This window comes from Symphalangus syndactylus, chromosome 8 (assembly GCF_028878055.3).
Source record: "Symphalangus syndactylus isolate Jambi chromosome 8, NHGRI_mSymSyn1-v2.1_pri, whole genome shotgun sequence".
NCBI lineage: Eukaryota > Metazoa > Chordata > Mammalia > Primates > Hylobatidae > Symphalangus > Symphalangus syndactylus.
This window is the reverse complement of record NC_072430.2, coordinates 81,292,839-81,310,977: the sequence shown is the minus strand read 5'-3', so window position 1 is coordinate 81,310,977 and position 18,139 is coordinate 81,292,839. Positions and strand designations below refer to the sequence as shown.

The window sequence follows — 18,139 nt, the reverse complement described above, 5'->3', positions numbered from 1 at the left end:
GGCAAGGTTTTGCAACTCCCAATCAGGGAGGCGCAGTTCCTACACCAACGCTTTTCCGGGGCTCCGGGTGTGTTTGTTCCAACTGTTTAAACTGTTTCAAAGCGTCCGAACTCCAGCGACCTTCGCAAACAACTCTTTATCTCGCGGGCGAGAGCGCTGCCCTTATTTGCGGGGGAGGGCAAACTGAACGCCGGCACCGGGGCGCTAACGGAGACCTCCTCTAGGTTCCCCGCCTGCTGGGACCCCAGCTGGCAGTCCCTTCCCGCCCCCGGACCGCGAGCTTCTTGCGTCAGCCCCGGCGCGGGTGGGGGATTTTCAGAAGCTCAGCCCGCGCGGCCAGCGGGGGAAGGAAGGGCCCGGACTCTTGCCCCGCCCTTGTGGGGCGGGAGGCGGAGCGGGGCAGGGGCCCGCCGGCGTGTCGCCGATTACCGAGTGCCGGGGAGCCCGGAGGAGCCGCCGACGCCGCCACCGCCGCCGTCGCCACCAGAGCCGCCCTGTCCGCGCCGCGCCTCGGCAGCTGGAACAGGGCCGCCGTCGGGGAGCCCCAACACACGGTCCACAGCTCATCATGATGGACTTGGAGCTGCCGCCGCCGGGACTCCCGTCCCAGCAGGTGCTGCCTCGGCCCTCTGGGCCCTGCGGTGGTGCCGGGACGGGGGCGGGGGAGCTAGGGAACCGCGGCCTGGGAGGGACAGCTGCAGCCGGCTTCCGTTACGTCTGGCCAGAGCCAGGACCGCGGCGCTGGCTGGAGCCGCCGCGCTTGCACCGGGGCAGGACGGGGAGGGGCAGCGGGGACGCGGCCGGGTGATCCGACCGACCACGAGCCCGAGGGCGAACGGGTGGGAAGTTGCGGGAAGGTCTGGGGACTGAGCCCGCGCGCGTGGGCCTTGGGGGCGAATCCAGCCGCATCCCCGGTCCCCAGAGCTGGGACTCCGGAGCCCCTGAGTTTGAGCGGCCCGGTGGGCGGCGGGGCAAGAGGGGGCGGACGCTGGCCGTCTGAGCCGGCGCGGCCCGGCCCTTCCGGGGCTGCGCGGCTCCCCCGCCTCGGTGCCGGCAAAAATGTGCCTAGTCACGGGGCCGCTCTCGGGGGAACTGAGGTCGCCTTCGGGCTGGGACCCGGAGCCTCTTCGCTGCGCCCCAAGATCTCCTTGTGTGCGGGCTGCGGCGCGCTCACCCCGCTGGGCCATCTGTGGTCGCTGCTTTGCGAAGTCATCCATCTGTCGGATCACTCTCTGGCAGCCTTGAGCTCTCTTGAAAGACCAGCCCCGGGACGTGGGAGGAGCGCCTGAAGTGCCCAGCGGGCTCAGAAGCCCCGACGTGTGGCGGCTGAGCTGGGCCCCGCGCACTTTCTCGGCCGGGGAAGGGGTTCAGGCCCGGGCACCCGGAGTTGGCCCCTCGTAACGCCGCGGGAAAGTACGGGAGAGGGCAGCGGACTCTGAGGCCGGAGTCGGCGGCACCCGGGGCTTCTAGTTCCGACGCGGTGCCCCCTGGTGGCACGCACTGCCCGCGTGGCCTTGGCTTCCGTGACAGCGGTCGGTTGGCCGTCACAGCAGCCCTCGGTTGGCCCTTTCCTGCTTTATAGCGTGCAAACCTCGCCGCGCCAGGGCCAGGGGACAAGTTGGAGCTGTTGATCTGTTGCGCAATTGTTATTTTCCCCAGAGCGGCTTTGTCTTTGGATTTAGCGTTTCAGAATTGCAGTTCCAAAATGTGTAAGACAGGATATTCTCTTCTGTGCTGTCAAGGGTAAGAGTTGCGAGTGTAGATTAGAATTTCTATTGCTTTTAGTCTGTTAATAATTTTTTGCTTTCAGCTATTATTTCTCCCCTGAGTACTTTATATATTTTTCCTTTTCAGTTGAGAATTTGCCTCAATTTCTTAACATGTTCCCCCTCTTCTGCAGGGGCAGAGAATGGAAGGCTTGCGTTTCAAAATACTTGCTAATTTCTGTAAATTGTTATAAAAGTGAAAAGAAGTTTCTGCTCATCCTTTGTAGAAACTTTAAAAGTAGATATTTATATTTCTAACTTCTTTTGTAAATGAATTTTAGGAAAAAAATTGGAATTCAAGGAAATGTGTACTTGATGTACGGTAAATACGTTTATGCTGTTAAATGTAAAGTTTTCGGTTAATTCCAAAGATCTATTGTAAAGTTTTAAGTTATGGACAATGTATTAATTGTGCTTTTTTCCCCCTTTAAAGTTGTTTGTCTTGAACTTTTCCCCAATCTTCATTGGGATTGTATTCTTCTGGTTCCAACTAGTGAAGAAGTAAATTGTACTTGCCGATTTATTTGATAGCTGCTGTTCAAGAGTTATCTATAGGAATGCTTGTTTGACTGAAGGATATATGATAAAAATGAACTTTAGTTTTTCTAATTTCCGGAATTGTCTACAGCCCTCTATTATTTTTGAATTTTTCTTTCTTTGCTGTGTAATATAACATTCCATATACAAAAATGCGTGAAACATATGTACCGCATTGTGTATTTTCCAATTACGTTTGATAAAAATAACTGCTTTTCTACCTTTGTAATCAGACATCGATTTGCATATTTGAAAACAGAAAAAGAACAAGAAAATTTAGAATTGATTTTGTTTATGACTCATATTAGGTTGTCATCCATAAAGATTTGAACAGAGTCAAACACTTTCTTGACCTTTTGTCAAAAAAACTCTCCAGGTGTGAAGTGGTGGTAGAATATAGTTTTTCACCTTCTATGCAGAGGCTGTGTTGATAAACAGGGCAGTAAGGAGAGCCTTAGATTCGGTATCTCCATTAGATGGAAGGAACCATCCATTACTCTTTTCAAGGGTGTCTTGGAGAGAGAAAGCGCTTTCCTAGATGAGGGATGAAGTTGATATTGAAATAGACTGATGAGATTATTTTTAAGTCAAACAAAAGAAAAATAGGACAGGCCTCTCATCTCCTGAATGAATGTTAAGCAAAGAACAACTTGACTTTTTAGATATGTGAAAAATCTCTTGAGAGGTTGTGGAAGCAGCATGTAGGAGGATAAATGCATAACTCATATCAGTCTTTTACGCATTAAAAATAACTTGGGCCATTTTGAAATCTTTCTTTCTTGCCCTGGGTTCTTATAAGCAATGTTGGGGGGAAAACCGACTCTGTCTTTAGGATTACCAGGAAAAATTGAAAGCCAGATGCATCATTTTTGTTAATATTTGTTTTTATTGAGGATAAATCATGTTTAACAAAGCTGCATGAAAAAAAGGAACCCAACAAGTATATTTTTTTTTTCTGGGAATTTCCTCTGTCCTGACTGAAGACATTTAAAGGGGGTTTTGTGTCAATATTTCCTCCTTAACTGTTCCTCGAGCCTGGGTTAATTTTTCAGTATGCAGGAAGAATTTGGCACTAAGATAATAATAGATAAGTTACTGGGCATGTCCCTGGGTGCCAGACATAACTGCTTCACATGCATAATTTTACAGTAACCTCACGGGAAATATTATTATCCCTGGTTTCCAGGTTGGGAAAACCAGGCATAATAGTTAGATCAGGCATTAGGTTAGGAAAGGTTAGGAGAGAGGCATAGAGAAAGGCCAAGACCTGCTAAGGTGACCAAACTATTGAGTAGCCAAGGTAGCATTCAAACAGGTTTGACTCCTGGGGGCTCCTAATCACCACTTCCAGACTGTACCAAAACTCCTTAAACTCTAAATAGGAAGAAAAGCTCACACTTCAAAAAGTGGGTAAGTTGAGATTTGCCTATTCTGGGGGAAGGAGAGGCCAGAATATAAAAGATTAATGTCTGCAGCTTTTCCATTTAGCAGGACATTTAATCACTGTATATGATGTGGGGAGGTGGACCTTGTTAAATACAGGGAGAGTGAATACAATCTATCAATGGAATTACCCACTGTGGTCCTTTTAAGGAAGACACAGAGGCCTTGGTGGGTTCAATTTAGAGAGGCAGGACTGTATTTTGTTTTTTGTTTTTTTTTGAGACAGAGTCTTGTTCTGTTGCCCAGGCTGGAGTGCAGTGGCCTGATCTTGGCTCACTGCAACCTCCACTTCCCGGGTTCAAGTAATTCTCCTGCTTCAGCCTCCCGAGTAGCTGGGATTATAGGCACCCACTGCCCGGCTAATTTTTGTATTTTTAGTAGAGATGGAGTTTCACCATGTTGGCCAGGCTGGGCTGGTCTTGAACTCCTGACCTCAGGTGATCCACCCACCTTGGCCTCCCAAAGTGTTGGGATTACAGGTGTGAGCCACTGTGCCAGTCTGTTTCTTAATATAATAATAGTTTTTAAAATTTCTGGGGTTTTGGCAATGCCCAAGATTCTGCCTCACATTTTTCAGAAACTGTTTTCCTTTTTTCTTAATTAAATCTCTTAGCTACTGGAGTCTTTGCCTTTGTTTGTCTTGCTACTTGGTACATTTCTTCTGTTCCGTTGGCTCTTTTTGTTTTGAAGTAGTGCTCAAAATAAGTTTGGTAGTAAGAATATGGTGAAGAGTGTGACAGACAGGGTTAAACCAAGTTGAAGGAAAGAGAGCAGAATGGGGAAAATTTGAGTTGAAAACAGCTAGCAGAAACCTGATGGCGCAAATTCAACCCTAATCTCATGTTTTGGCACTTCTGAACTATAGCAAGCATAAGGGCTCAACTCTTACCTAGTTGAAGTTTACTTGGGTCTTTGAGAATAGTACATCTCAAAATTAAACACTTTCTTAGTCCTTATTGTTAAGTTGTTTTTGGAATTATTGTCTTATTTGTCTGAATTAAGTGTGCTGCAGGACTTATAGGATCTGATGGATGATTTGCCTAAAAGTTGGTCCAGGTCAGTCTCAGGGCATTTAAGTGCTTGGTCCAGCCACTTTCTGAAAGTTGACTGAAATATGTTGCACACCAGGGTAGAGGAGGACAAGTTTACTAGATGTCATTTTTAACCTGCTTGTCTTCATCTCTGACTGTAGAAATGTATATTCATTATAACTTTGCCACAAATAGAGAATAGAGTTTATTCTTTGATCATCTAATTTCTAGGAGCTATTGAAATTTCACTGCTACCTGCTTTTAAATAAGCACCAACAAACATTTATTAAAAAGGCTTTAAGGTATAGGCCAAGATTTATTCAATTGCTAGTGGTATGTTTTCTGTAAATGAAAGCAAAAATATGTTCAAGTGTATAATATTAAATATTAACATTCAGAAACTGTTGGAGAAATACAGATGGCTTTTTTTTTTTTTTTTTTTTTTTGAGACGCAGTCTTGCTCTGTCGCCCAGGCTGGAGTGCAGTGGCGTGATCTCTGCTCACTGCAAGCTCCACTTCCCAGGTTCATGCCATTCTCCTGCCTCAGCCTCCCGAGTAGCTGGGACTACAGGCGCCGCCACCACGCCTGGCTAATTTTTTGTATTTTTAGTAGAGATGGGGTTTCACTGTGTTAGCCAGGATGATCTCGATCTCCTGACCTCATGATCCGCCCACCTCACCCTCCCAAAGTGCTGGGATTACAGGCCTAAGCCACCGCGCCTGGCCTAGATGGCTTTCTTATACCAGACTATACCCCAGACGTGAAAACAAGACTGTTAAACAAAATCCTGTGCTACCTAAAGTTTGAGCTTTCTGTGTGTCAGCTTCTGCCATAATAAATAACTCTTAACTATGACTATTAAGTATATTAAGAACTTTGAGTAGGGGAGGCACGTTTAATCATTCGTTTTTATGGCATATGTACTATAATACCTGTGTGTTGCAAATCCTGGTATTTAAAAGTCTTTTTGCGTATTTGAGCATGTAAGTTTATTTGGTCCAAACTGTTAGTGCTAGTAAAGACAAGTCCAGGGCATAAGGAGGACTTACAGCACCAAGTTCGTCTTTTTTTTTTTTTTTTTGAGACAGAGTCTCACTGGGTCACCCAGGCTGGAGTGCATTGGTACAATCTGGGCTCACTGCAACCTCCACCTCCCGAGTTCAAGCGATTCTCCTGCCTCAGCCTCCCAAGTAGCTGGGATTACAAGTGTGTGCCACCACGCCCGGTTAATTTTTGTATTTTTTTTTTTTTTTTTTGAGACAGAGTCTTGCTCTGTCGCCCAGGCTGGAGTGCAGTGGCGCGCAATCTCGGCTCACTGCAAGCTCCGCCTCCCGGGTTCACACCATTCTCCTGCCTCAGCCTCTCCAAGTAGCTGGGACTACAGGCGCCCACCACCACGCCCGGCTAATTTTTTGTATTTTTAGTAGAGACGGGGTTTCACCGTGGTCTCGATCTCCTGACCTCGTGATCCGCCCGCCTCGGCCTCCCAAAGTGCTGAGATTACAAGAATTTTTGTATTTTTAGTAGAGATGGAGTTTCACTATGTTGGCCAGGCTGGTCTCAAACTCCCGACCTCAGGTGATCCACCCACCTTGGCCTCCGAAAGTGCTGGGATTATAGGCGTGAGCCACTGCGCCTGGCCTCCAAGTCCATCTTTCAAAGTCCCTGTTGATAATTGACTCTTGAAAGTCATTACAGTCCATCAACAGCCTGTATTCTGAATATATATATTTTTTAATTCTAAGACAATGCTAAATAGCCATTCCAAATAAGGTTAGAACTGAGACTTTAGGGCCTGTATTATCAGCTGTACACTGACAAGCTCTGAACTCTATTGCTTTTTCAAATCAGAGAAGAAAAATGAGTAAGAGAAGAAAAATGAGTAAGAAAAGAAAAATATGGATCACTTTGGCTTTGATGCCTCCTCTGAGTTTATAGTTTTTACCTTCTGTATTACTTAGGTGATCCTCTCTAATGGTATTTTAAATCTCTCTTGATACATGTCTTATTTATGTATCTTTTTTTCTCTATAGTAGATAGAATTTATAGATATATGTGTATTTTAAAGTAAGATACAATTTACATACCATACAATTTATCCATTTAATCTAATTCAGGGTTATGCAACCCTATGAATTTAGTAGTTTATTCATAGAGTTATGCAACCGTCACTGTAATCAATTTTCAACACCCTCAAAAGAAACCCCATATCCATTAGCAGTCACTTCCCATTTCCCCTCAACTCTCCTGGCCCCTGGTAACTACTCAGTTATTTTCTGTACCTATGGATTTGCCTATTCTGGACATATGATGTAAATGGAATAGCATGTAAATGGAATCATACAGTATTTATCCTTCTGTTGCTGGCTTCTTTCACAGCAATATGTTTTCAAGGTTTAAAAATGTTGCAACGTATATCGGTAGCGTCATTCCTTTTTATGGCTGCCTACTATTCCACTATATGGCTATACCATATTTTATTTATCCAGTTGATGATCATTTGAGTTGTTTCCACTTTGTATATTTCTGTTTGTTTCTTACAGCAGTGGTTCTCAAACTGTTGTATATTAGACTCACCATCAGTGTTTAAAAAACTAATGCCCAGGCCATATCCCTCGTGAAATCAAAATCTCTGGGGGTGGGGCCCAGGCATCACTATTTTTTAAAGGTTCTGAGGGAATTCTAATGAGCAGTCAGGTTTGAGAGCCAATGCCCTAGGGCAGCAGTCCGCAACCTTTTAGCACCAGGGACTAGTTTTGTGGAAGACAGTTTTTCCATAGAATGAGGTAGAGGATGGTTTCAGGATGAAACTATTCCACCTCATATCATCAGGCATTAGATTGTCCTAAGGAGCTGGCAACCTACATCCCTTGCATGCTCAGTTTACAGCAGTGTTCTGGCTTCTCTGATAAACTAATGCTGCTGCTAATCTGACAGGAGGTGGAGCTCCGGCGGGAATGCTGGCCTACTGCTCAACTCCTGCTGTGCGGCCTGGTTCCTAACAGGCCACTGACCCGTCCAGCCAGCAGGTGGGGACCCCTGCCCTAGGGGACCCACCTCAGTGCTTGGTATTCATTGAAGTATATAGTGATTTAGAAAATCTGGTTAGGATGTCTTATTTAAATCATGAAAGCAAGTGCTTTTGTCTTTGATCACTGCCCTTCACAGTCTTACAGTTAACACCTACATTCAGGAACTGTGTTTCAAAGTGCCTGGCGAGTGTTTGAAACTCACTAAATATATATAACCTGGGCTCATTAAACCCCTCCAGAAGATTTGGGTAACTTTGTTATGAAAGGGCTTCCCTGAAGTGGGTCAGCAGGATTGTTCTGTGTTTTTTCAGGAATGTGGCCTGTGATAACTTGCAATCTAGATTATTTGGAAATAGCGCTGAGAGAAGCCAGTGAGGACAGAATGCTCAGAAGCTTGGGATAGGTGTTGGACATCCTGGAGGCCAGGACGGAACACTGTCTTACTCTAGGAAGCTGTGTTCCTGGGCCTCATTGTCTTCCTCCGTTAAAAACAAAAGACTTAAATCTCTACAGCAACTTTTAGCAACTTCATTTTTTGTTTCTTTGTATCTGCCTGATAAAGTCCCACTTCATAGTGGCTCCCACTTATATCTACCTGAATGGCTTTTGGGTTGACATGTTTGGAAACTGGGGCTAACTTCCAAACTGTTGGCAATTTGTGTGTGGGTGCGCGTGCCACAGCACAGCAGCCCCACTTGAGAGACTTGATGGTGTGGTGGTTGGGGGGCTTCTGAAGCTGGCTTAGCCCCAGCCCTATATACCCACACCACAGATGGTGGGAACAAGCCCAGAAGAGAATGGGTAACTCTGTCCACTGTGTCCTCCACAGCCAAGGTTGCCAGGCAGAGCTCACAAGGTGCAATTCCAGTCTTGTCTTTGACCGTTGCCCCTTTGTGTGGAGGGGTGTATTTAGTCACCCTTCCGGAAGCATGCTTTTCTAATTCTAGTCATCAGTAGTTTGTTGCTTTAAGATTTTGAAAATGGTATCCCGTTATTTTACTTGTTCTTAGGAGTTTCATATTGAACGACGTACATAATGTGATTCAAGTACCTCAAAACAGAAGGACTTCAGTTAAGATTTAGGCTCTATGCAACATACACTTCTTGCATTTTCTCATTCAATGTCCTTTCCTTTTTTTTTTTGCAAGAATGTAGCTGACATTCAGAGTAGATTAGTACTCTCAATGTCTGTGTGAAAGAAATGACCTTAATATGAGGACAATATTGACTGTGTATTTAGGGGGCCCATTGATAAGGCGTATAGAATTTTGCTTTATTTCAGACCTGACAATCTCTTGTCTGCTCTGCTTCCGCATAAAATTGTAATACTGCACATGGATGTAACACCCAACCTATTCCTTGCCTAAGGGACTAGAATAGAGGGAAGAGTGACTGTAGTTCTTTGTTGCCTTTTGTGAAGGTAACAGGCACAGAGGTATGATGCATGATGGAATTATATACCTCTTCTTGAGGTGTTTGAGGGCTGACTAAGGACCTGTACTTTTTTTTTGGTTTGTTTTGCAGTACTGGGGCTAGGGAGCCTTGCTGTTGCATCTAGAGAGTGTTGAAGAACCATGAATATTTCGCAAAAAGAAAATAATATTTTTAACCATTAAAATTCCTGGTAGTGACTTCCTCTGGCAAGTAAAAAACTCTCATTTTTTAAGGAAAATTACTCTGTTGCCTAGGCTGGAGTACAGTGGCATGATCATGGCTCACTGCACCTTCAAACTGCTGGGCTCAAGCCATTCTTCCACCTTAGCCTCCCAAGTAGCTACAACTGCAGGCGTGCACCACCGGACCCGGCTAATTTTTTAATTTTTTGAGGAAAATGAGAGTTTTTTACTTGCAATAGGAAAACTTGCCAATTTTTCAAGTTATTTTTATTCTTGATGATTCTCTATGAGACATAATTAAAATATACATAGAAAAAACAACCCTAGGCCAGGTGCGGTGGCTCACACCTGTAATCCCAACACTTTGGGAAGTCGAGGTGGGAGGATCACTAGAGACCAGGAGTTTGAGATGAGCCTGGGCAACATATTGAGACACTGTCTCCTCAAAAAATTAAAAAATTAGCCAGGTCCGGTGGTGCACACCTGCAATTGTAGCTACTTGGGAGGCTAAGGTGGAAGAATGGCTTGAGCCCAGGAGTTTGAAGGTGCAGTGAGCCATGATCATGCCACTGTACTCCAGCCTAGGCAACAGAGTAAGATTCTGTCTCAAAAAAAAAAAAAGAAAAATCAACCCTAGTGGACTGGAACAGGGCTGGTTTACTTTGTGTCAGCTGCAGTGCCCCCACTCACCAACCCACATGTTCTTCTCCTGCTGGTTCCCAAGCAGACACCAGGACCAAGAATGAGAATCATCCTGTGGGTGCAGGTTGTATCTTATCCTACAGAGACAGCACTTCACCCTCTGTTAGAAACTTCTTTACCACACTGCCTGTTTGGTGAAATCCTTAGGGCAGTGACTTCCAAACCGTGATCCAGGGGCCACCCTTGGTGGGAGGATCAGGAAGGAGGGGGAATGCATCTTAAGTTGGGGGAACCTCATATCTCTTCTCATTGATCCTGAGAAGTAAAGTCTTTCTTCCTCAGAGAGATGTGGGTAGACATGACTCGCCTAGATAGAAACTCATTCGTCTCCCTCCCTTCTGCCTCTGCAGGACTCTTGGAAGTCTGGGGCCCCGGGAGCATGCGGCTCTTGCTGTGTGCTACAGGTTTCCAAAGTTCGCTTGATAACAGTACAATTGTGCTGTAAATTGTGCAGTAATGGAGATCGAGGAAACAATTAGTCTTTCATCTTCATTCATGTTACCAGCTCACTTCCTATGGTGTGAAAAGAACCAGACTTTGGAGTTAGGCGACATCTGAATACAGACAGAACTGGCAAGATTATGGGGAAGAAAAGGGAAAAGAAATGAACATTTTCAAAGAGGTTAAGCCATTGGCCAGGACAACACTGCTTGCAGGTAGCAGAACTGGGATTTTGACTGTCCATAATCCATATTCTCTGCTTGTTTTACTCCTTCCCTCTCTTCTTTCTTTTTTCGTTGTCTAATGACCTACAGACATTCTGTCAGCTGCTAAAGAATGAGGGACTCCTTTATAAAGATTGATAGGACAGTGCTGCCACTCAAGGAGTTCCTTCCATGTGGACCAGTGGGGGCGCTGTTGACGCATGGGCTGGACTTCTCTTTGGAGCAGAGTCCTGTTCCACGGATCGTTGTGACAAGCAGAAAGTGCCCCACCACACCTCCATACAATTCCTAATGCTTCCGGGTGATCCAGGCGTCCCCGTGGAACCACGGTGGTGCATGGACTTCTAGAGACCATTTGAAGCCAGGACATTGCTGCTTGTTCTGAGGAAATCTCAGCATATTACTTTCTGGTTTTTTGTAGGGAAGCCTGCCATCTCCCCAGGTGGCAGCTTGTTTATACGTTTTATCCTAACCTAAAGCAGGTGATGGGACAGAGGTCATGGAATATAATGAAAGTGCCACAAAGGTAGAGTCTGGGTATATTTTATTTACTCAGGTAGAGTGGCTTGTCCAGATCCCTTCACGCAGAGCAACATTTGATATGGTAATTGTTACTGCTGAAGTTTGCCATTTCTCAGACCTACGGTTGCAAGGAATTGGTAACAAAAGGATAAACTAAACATTGTTACTATTTTAATTTTCAAGGAGATGAAGTTAAAATCATGTGTGTCATATATCTCTGGGGCTTACCTACCTTTTCTGCTGGGCACTTTTTGAAGAAGTCTGAATACTGAGGTAGGAGAGTAAAGCGGGGAAAGTAAGTTTGCCCACTTTTCATCCTTTTTCTGACCATCAGCCTGAGGGAAGTAACTAGAATCTGCTAAGAAAATTCACTTAATCAGCAGTTAATTGATTGATTGTTATATTGTCCACATTGCAAAATTCTTTAAAGGATATTTGAAGATACGATCACATTTGTTCTCTTACAATCTGTTTTATTGTTTATTAGAAGGGGTGTGTGTTAATAGTTCTTAAGATATCATACTTTATTTCCGGTAGCATATCCAAGAAATAATTTAGAAGTATTGTTAATGGGAACGATGTTAAATAATTTTTCTATGACTAGTAGTTGGTTCATATATGTTATAAAACATGGTATCTTTGTTACTTAAGTAATTTGAACTCTAGCCCCATATATCTTAGGTAGACAATGAAAATACTGAATTGTGAGTCTAAATAATATACACTTACTCATTCCACAAATATTTATTAGGTATCTACACACCCTAGGAAACTTTCAGGGCATGAAGCTGTTTTAATCTTCCAAGATAATGCAGCACGTATCCCCCTTGAGGGATATTTGTTTTTCAAATTGCTCCTCTGTGTCTCCTCTGCTTAGGATATGAGTTCCTCTAAGTAAAGACTGTATTTTAATCTTTTGTGTAATTCTGATGTCTAGCACCATGCCTGGTGCTTACTTAATAGTTGCTCAGTCAGTTTGAGGGTGTGAGTCCATTAACTGCCCTGTAGGAGCTTGATATTTAATATAAACTAGTCTGTGATACATGACAATGCTGTGACAGTGCAGATGAGAAAATGTGACTTCTAACTGGGGTGCTCAGAGAGGATATCCTGGAGGAACTGCCATTTTAAGTAGACTTTTCTTTTAAGCAGGTAGATTTTGTTTGGTTCAGGCTTCAGCTGGAAGCCCAAGCAATGGTGCAGATATGAGCTGGACTATGACAGAATATTGGGCCAGTGGGGCTGACAAGGTTAACTTGGGGGTTGCCATAGAGGGCCTTCAGTGCTCATGTGCACCGTTTCAAGTTTGTACAGGGCATCTGGAAACCATGGAAGATTCTGGAAAGGGCAAGGTACGTAAACTGGATGCGGATAGGAAGTTATTGTGGCAGGTGAATTGGAAGATGGACAGGTTGGAGGCAGGAAGATGGTGAGTGGGCTCCTGCCAAGGTGTAGGTCTGAGCATTGTTGTGACGGCTTAGTTGGTTTGACATCAGCACACATATTGAGGATCTGTCATTGTAACTCTAAATTGTATCCTTGTTAGACACGTAAAAATAACTTTTTAGAGCCTCCTTTTTTAAGGAGGGAAGTGGATTGTGCTCAAGCTTGCATGCTCTGCTGTTCCTGTGCTGTAACAGATATTCATCCACCAGTGTGGTCATCGACAAAAGGAGAGGAAAAACTAGCCAGAAGTTGCCATTTTGCTTAAAGAATGGATTCCTTTCTTCCTCAAGGTGGCACAGAGAGAGTTTCTCTCTTTTTGCCCTTCTCTTAGATTGATTTACTATTTTTAGTAAATTTTAACGGTCTGATCCCTGCTTCCAATTACAATGATTAGCAGTATTTGCCCAAGACAAGAAAAAACGATTTCTTCTCTTTTCTCTCCTATGAGCTTTTCCTGTGAGCCCCAAGCAGACAGATGGGGACATCTAGCAATGCTGTTAACAACAGCTGCAGTCCACTGGACTCTGCAACACTGGGCACTGTACAAAGTGCTCTGACAAACTCTTCTGCCCTTTGCAATCCTTGCTATGCCTTGTGAGGTGAGGAGCATTCTCCCTGTTTTATAGGTGAAGAACTGAGGCAAAGAGAGATTATGTCATTAGATTTTACAATAGGGTGTGCTTCCATTTCATCATCTTTAGATTGATGTTACTGTGACATCATCTTCCTAGAATTAACTAAGTGAACTGGGCACAGGAAATAGCACATGGCATACATTCAGCAAATAGTGGTTATGATCATTATCATCATTCGATTTCTTCTTGAAAAAAATCCCTTTTCTTTTTTTGAGACAAGAGTCTCACTCTGTCACCCAGGCTGGAGTGCAGTGGTGCAATCTTGGCTCACTGCAAGCTCCGCCTCCCGGGTTTAACGCCATTCTCTTGCCTCAGCCTCCCGAGTAGCTGGGACTACAGGCACGGGCCACCACGCCCGGCTAATTTTTTGTATTTTTAGTAGAGACGGAGTTTCACCGTGTTGGCCAGGGTGGTCTCTAACTCCTGACCTCGTGATCCCCCGCCTCGGCCTCCCAAAGTGCTGGGATTACAGGCATGAGCCACCACGCCTGGCAAAAATCCCTCCTTGAGTTCCAGTGTAAACACTCAAGCCCTTTTTTGCTGTTTGCTATAAACCTCTCATTCTCCTTGGTCTTCTTGTCCTTGTGTGAGGGCCTGGTTGTTGTGGAGACTGAGGTCTTCTGAGACAGAAAACCAACCCATAGCAAGGCCTGGTGTGTGCCCTAGAACGGCAGAGGCCCCACCCGTTGCCCCGGCTTCTCTCGAAGACCCTCCAGCCTGTCTGCTGGATTCCTTGTACTTATGAGGATTGTTAAGCCATCTCATAGGATTCCTTTCCAGATTCAGCCCTTCATTTGTGGCAGCATTTCTTACTCTGAGGTTCTGGGCCTAGAAACCCAGTGTCCATAGGCAAGGTCTAGGGACAGAGAGTTTATAGAAAGTGGGAGTGCATCGGTGGAAGGCTAAATCCAGACATGAACTGAGCTGGCCTGGGTGGCCTTGTCCTTTTGCCATCCTCGTAACCCTTTAAAGGCTTTAAGACACTTCTTTTGTAATAACTACCCCTAACTAAATTTGGCCAGAGCTGTGAAGGGAAAGAAAATCTAAGACCCTTGAGCGAGATGACAGCCAAACGTTTTACATTTTTACTACCTTTGTTGTTGCCATGCACGGCTAATACATAAACAAGTAATGGCCTCATCTTCTATTTTTTTTATTTACTGGTTAGATCCAGAACCCTAAAATGTAGATGCTTCTCATGGTCATTTGGCATTTGCAACAGGAGCTGAATTTGTTAATAGTACTAATACCTCATCCTTGGGTTGTCCGATATTTTTAAGGGGCATTTACATCCTTTGTTTTTCATATGGAAAACTTTTCCGTAAGGGCTGGTATCATTTTGGCCTTCCATTGCAGGAACAGCACAGGGAGGTTCAGTGGCTAGGCCACAGTTACCCACACAGCTAGGTAGCAGCAGAGGCCCCACCTGGCACCACCTGGCTTCCTAAGCCCATCACACTGTGCAGCCTCCCTGAGGAAGCCTAGAGTGGATAGGAACTCTGGTTCTTTCAAGATAAACCTGAGTTGGATCTCACTGTCACCATTTATCAGATGGGGGGATGTCTTCAGGCAAAAGTACTTAACCTCTCTGTTTCTGTTTCCTTACTCCAAAATAGTAATGATCATACTACTACCCACCTGGGTGGATTGGTGTGCGTATAAAGGAGGTCACGGGGACAAGTGGTTGGAAGAGTGTTGAGCACATAGAAAGTACAAGATAAACGGTGGCCATTATGTTACTAGTTAGACTATATCATACTTGTCTTTATCTGGGCTTAGAATCTTGACACTGAGATCTTTCATTCTCAGATCTTAATATGAAGGCTTACCAGGTAACCACTACCCCAGCATAATTATTTAGTGGGTTCATACATGTGAAAGCAGTTGAAATACAATTTCTGAACTCCGGGTTAATTTATATCCTTAGTTGGAACAGGTAGTACTCTCCCAGCACCTAAGGCCTCTCACTTCTATCCATTCTTCAGATGACCTTTGCAATAATCATGGTAATTGAGTAGCATCTGCACCTTAACATTGTTGAATAACATCAAAATGATCCATTTAGCCATCATGAGCCCTCCTAGTAATTCAGACTCACGCCAGTTCTTTCAGGTTATTGAGGTAGCTTTTACAAATAATTGCTAACAGTACAAATACTGTCTCAAGTATTTTGGAAGGGTGAATTTTCCCATTGATTTCAGTGTATCTTTAGGAAGTAATTTGCAAAACCGAAGTTTAGTTCCGTCGAACTCACCCCTAAGGAGTGTGGAGGGCCACATTGTAGGTGTATGCTGCACTGTCCCTCACGCTTGAAATTTGGCTCATGCAACCAATGAACTGAATTTTTAATTTCGTTAAATTTTGATTTAAATTTTAAAACAGAAATAGTATAAAATATTTTTCTGCTAAATATACCTTGTAGTGTTGGCAAGACTACATTTCGTGTTACCATGCTGGGTAAGATTTCTTATAGTGTGTATTGTGTTTTGTCACCTCGTTAATAATTTTCTTATTTTGGTTGCATGTTAAAATAATTTTGGATATATTGGGTTAAATAAATATATTGTTAAAATTAAATTCACTTGTTTCTTTTTTTGTTGGTGAGGCTAGGCTACTAAAAAATTTAAAATTGCCCATGTGGATTGCATTATATTTCTATTAGTGCTGCTTTAGCTGAAAGTAGCCTATTTAAAAAAAAAAATCATTATTTTCAGACGTATGGACTTCATAGAATCAGAGGTATTTAGAGGAAGGGATCTTGGGGGTCGCCTAACCCAGCTCCAACCTTTTGCAAGTGGTAAGACCAAGGCCAGAGGCTACTATAAAATGACTGACCTCCTCCCAGATGGGGACTGGATCCAGTGGCTTTATAGCCTTTGCCTTGGATCCTGGTTTTACTTGGAAACATAGCAGACATCAGAGCTGCAGAGAACTTCTACCAGATCCGGAGTGAAGAAAATGCCTTATTTATTCATTTATTTATTTATTTATGGAGACTGGGTATTGCTCTGTGGCCTAGGCTGTAGTATAGTGGCAGAAACATGGCTCACTGCAGCCTCAACCTCCTGGGCTCCAGGATCTTCATGCCTCAACCTTCTGAGTAGCTGGGGCCACAGATACGCGCCACCACGCCTGGCTATTTTTTTTTCTCTTTTGTAGAGACTGCGTCTTCCATGTTGGCCAGGCTGATATCAAAACTCCTGGGTTCAAGTGGTCCTCCTACTTTGGTCCCCCAAAGTGCTGGGATAACAGGTGTGAGCCATCATGCCTGTTTGGGCAGTTTTTAGGGGCCCACGCTAATTTTGAGCCAGGTTTGCACTTGATAATGTAATGCTGGAGGCTGGGCAGGGGAGATGATCTGCCTGAAAGGGCTGAGAACTGGGAGGCTCTTATTCCTATAGTATTGAGCAAAGGCACGGTCTTAGAGAACCACACAATATTCAGAGCTTGCGGGTTGGAGAAGGAAAGTCTTCTGAAAAAAAGAGTACAGAGGCCAGGGGCGGTGGCTCATGCCTGTAATGCCAGCACTTTGAGAGGCCGAGGCAGGCGGATCACCTAAGGTGAGGAGATCGAGACCAGCCTGACCAACATGGAGAAACCCTGTCTGTACTAAAAATGCAAAATTGGCCAGGTGTGGTGGCGCATGCCTGTAATCCGAGCAACTCGGGAGGCTGAGGCAAGAGAATCGCTTGAACCCGGGAGGCGGCAGTTGCAGTGAGCTGAGATCACGCCATTGCACTCCAGCCTGGGCAACAAGAGTGAAACTCTGTGTCAAAAAAAAAAAAAGAAAAGAAAAGAAAAAGAAAAAAACAGAGTACAGGTCAGACATTGGGCAATTTTCTCATAACAGAATTTCATAGGCCATTAATTTGGTTACAGACTTGAATAGCACACAACAGTTCTCTAAGGGTCAGTTTTCAAAGTAATTCCTAATATTTAATGAATTTTTAAGTAATAGAAATTGCAGTAGGAAAGTCTAGCTTGAAATCTAATTTGTGTTAGGTTGACCAGGTGACAACCACCCACCCCTGGATTCTGCTCAGTTAGGTCAGACCTAGGGCCAGTTGCCCATTTAGCCGTCTCAGGCCTCAGGATCCTCATTTATAAACCTGGGGTTTGGACTGCAGTCTCCATGATCACTGTCAGCTCTCCTTAGTCAGTTGGTTGTTCTAAATGTAGTTTAGTGGCCATGAAACACCTGTTCCTGAGTGATACATCTTTAGAGAGAAAGCCTTTTCCTGGTCTTTAAGGAGCCGGTAGATGGGTCAACCTGGCTGGACTTGCTTTTTCAAGTCTGCCTTGTCTATTAAAAAGGCTGAGCTTACTGATGTTGCCTGTCATGTTTGAGTGTTCCTGACACTTTGCCCAACCTCGGTCTTATCTGCGGGTACCCCAGCCTCTGCATTCCTTGCCCCTACAAAATGTGCTGCCAGTTCCAAAGGCACAAACGAAAATTAGCTTGGCTGGAGCATGGCTAGGCACACACCAGTGGTTAAAGAAATGCTGTTTTCTGGCTGACACTTCTGGAGTGGAAGTTTATTCCTTTTTCTTTTTTTCTTTTCTTTTTTTTTTTTTTTGCGGGGTGGGGCAGAGTTTTGCTCTTGTTGCCCAGGTTGGAGTGCAATGGCACGATCTCGGCTTGGAGCGATCTCGGGTCACCACAACCTCCGCTTCCTGGGTTCAAGCGATTCTCTTGCCTTAGCCTCTGGAGTAGCTGAGATTATAGGCTCCCGCCACCACGCC

General features: G+C 44.5%; 1 protein-coding gene across 11 annotated transcripts in view; it reads left to right on the top strand.

Annotated features, from left to right (window-relative positions):
* Positions 1-18,139, top strand: part of NFE2L2 (NFE2 like bZIP transcription factor 2) — a 164,650-nt gene that overhangs the window by 129,040 nt on the left and 17,471 nt on the right. For 2 of the 11 annotated variants that reach the window (XM_055289841.2, XM_063644792.1), the window contains exon 1: positions 475-613. The exons of 5 other annotated variants lie outside the window; for them this stretch is intronic. In XM_055289841.2, coding sequence (XP_055145816.1) covers positions 569-613 — 45 coding nt within the window. In that variant the 5' untranslated portion in view covers positions 475-568. Of the gene's footprint in view, positions 1-391; positions 614-1,516; positions 1,744-18,139 lie in introns of those variants that run through there. 4 more of the 11 variants (XM_055289837.2, XM_063644793.1, XM_055289842.2 and 1 more) reach the window with 4 other exon arrangements.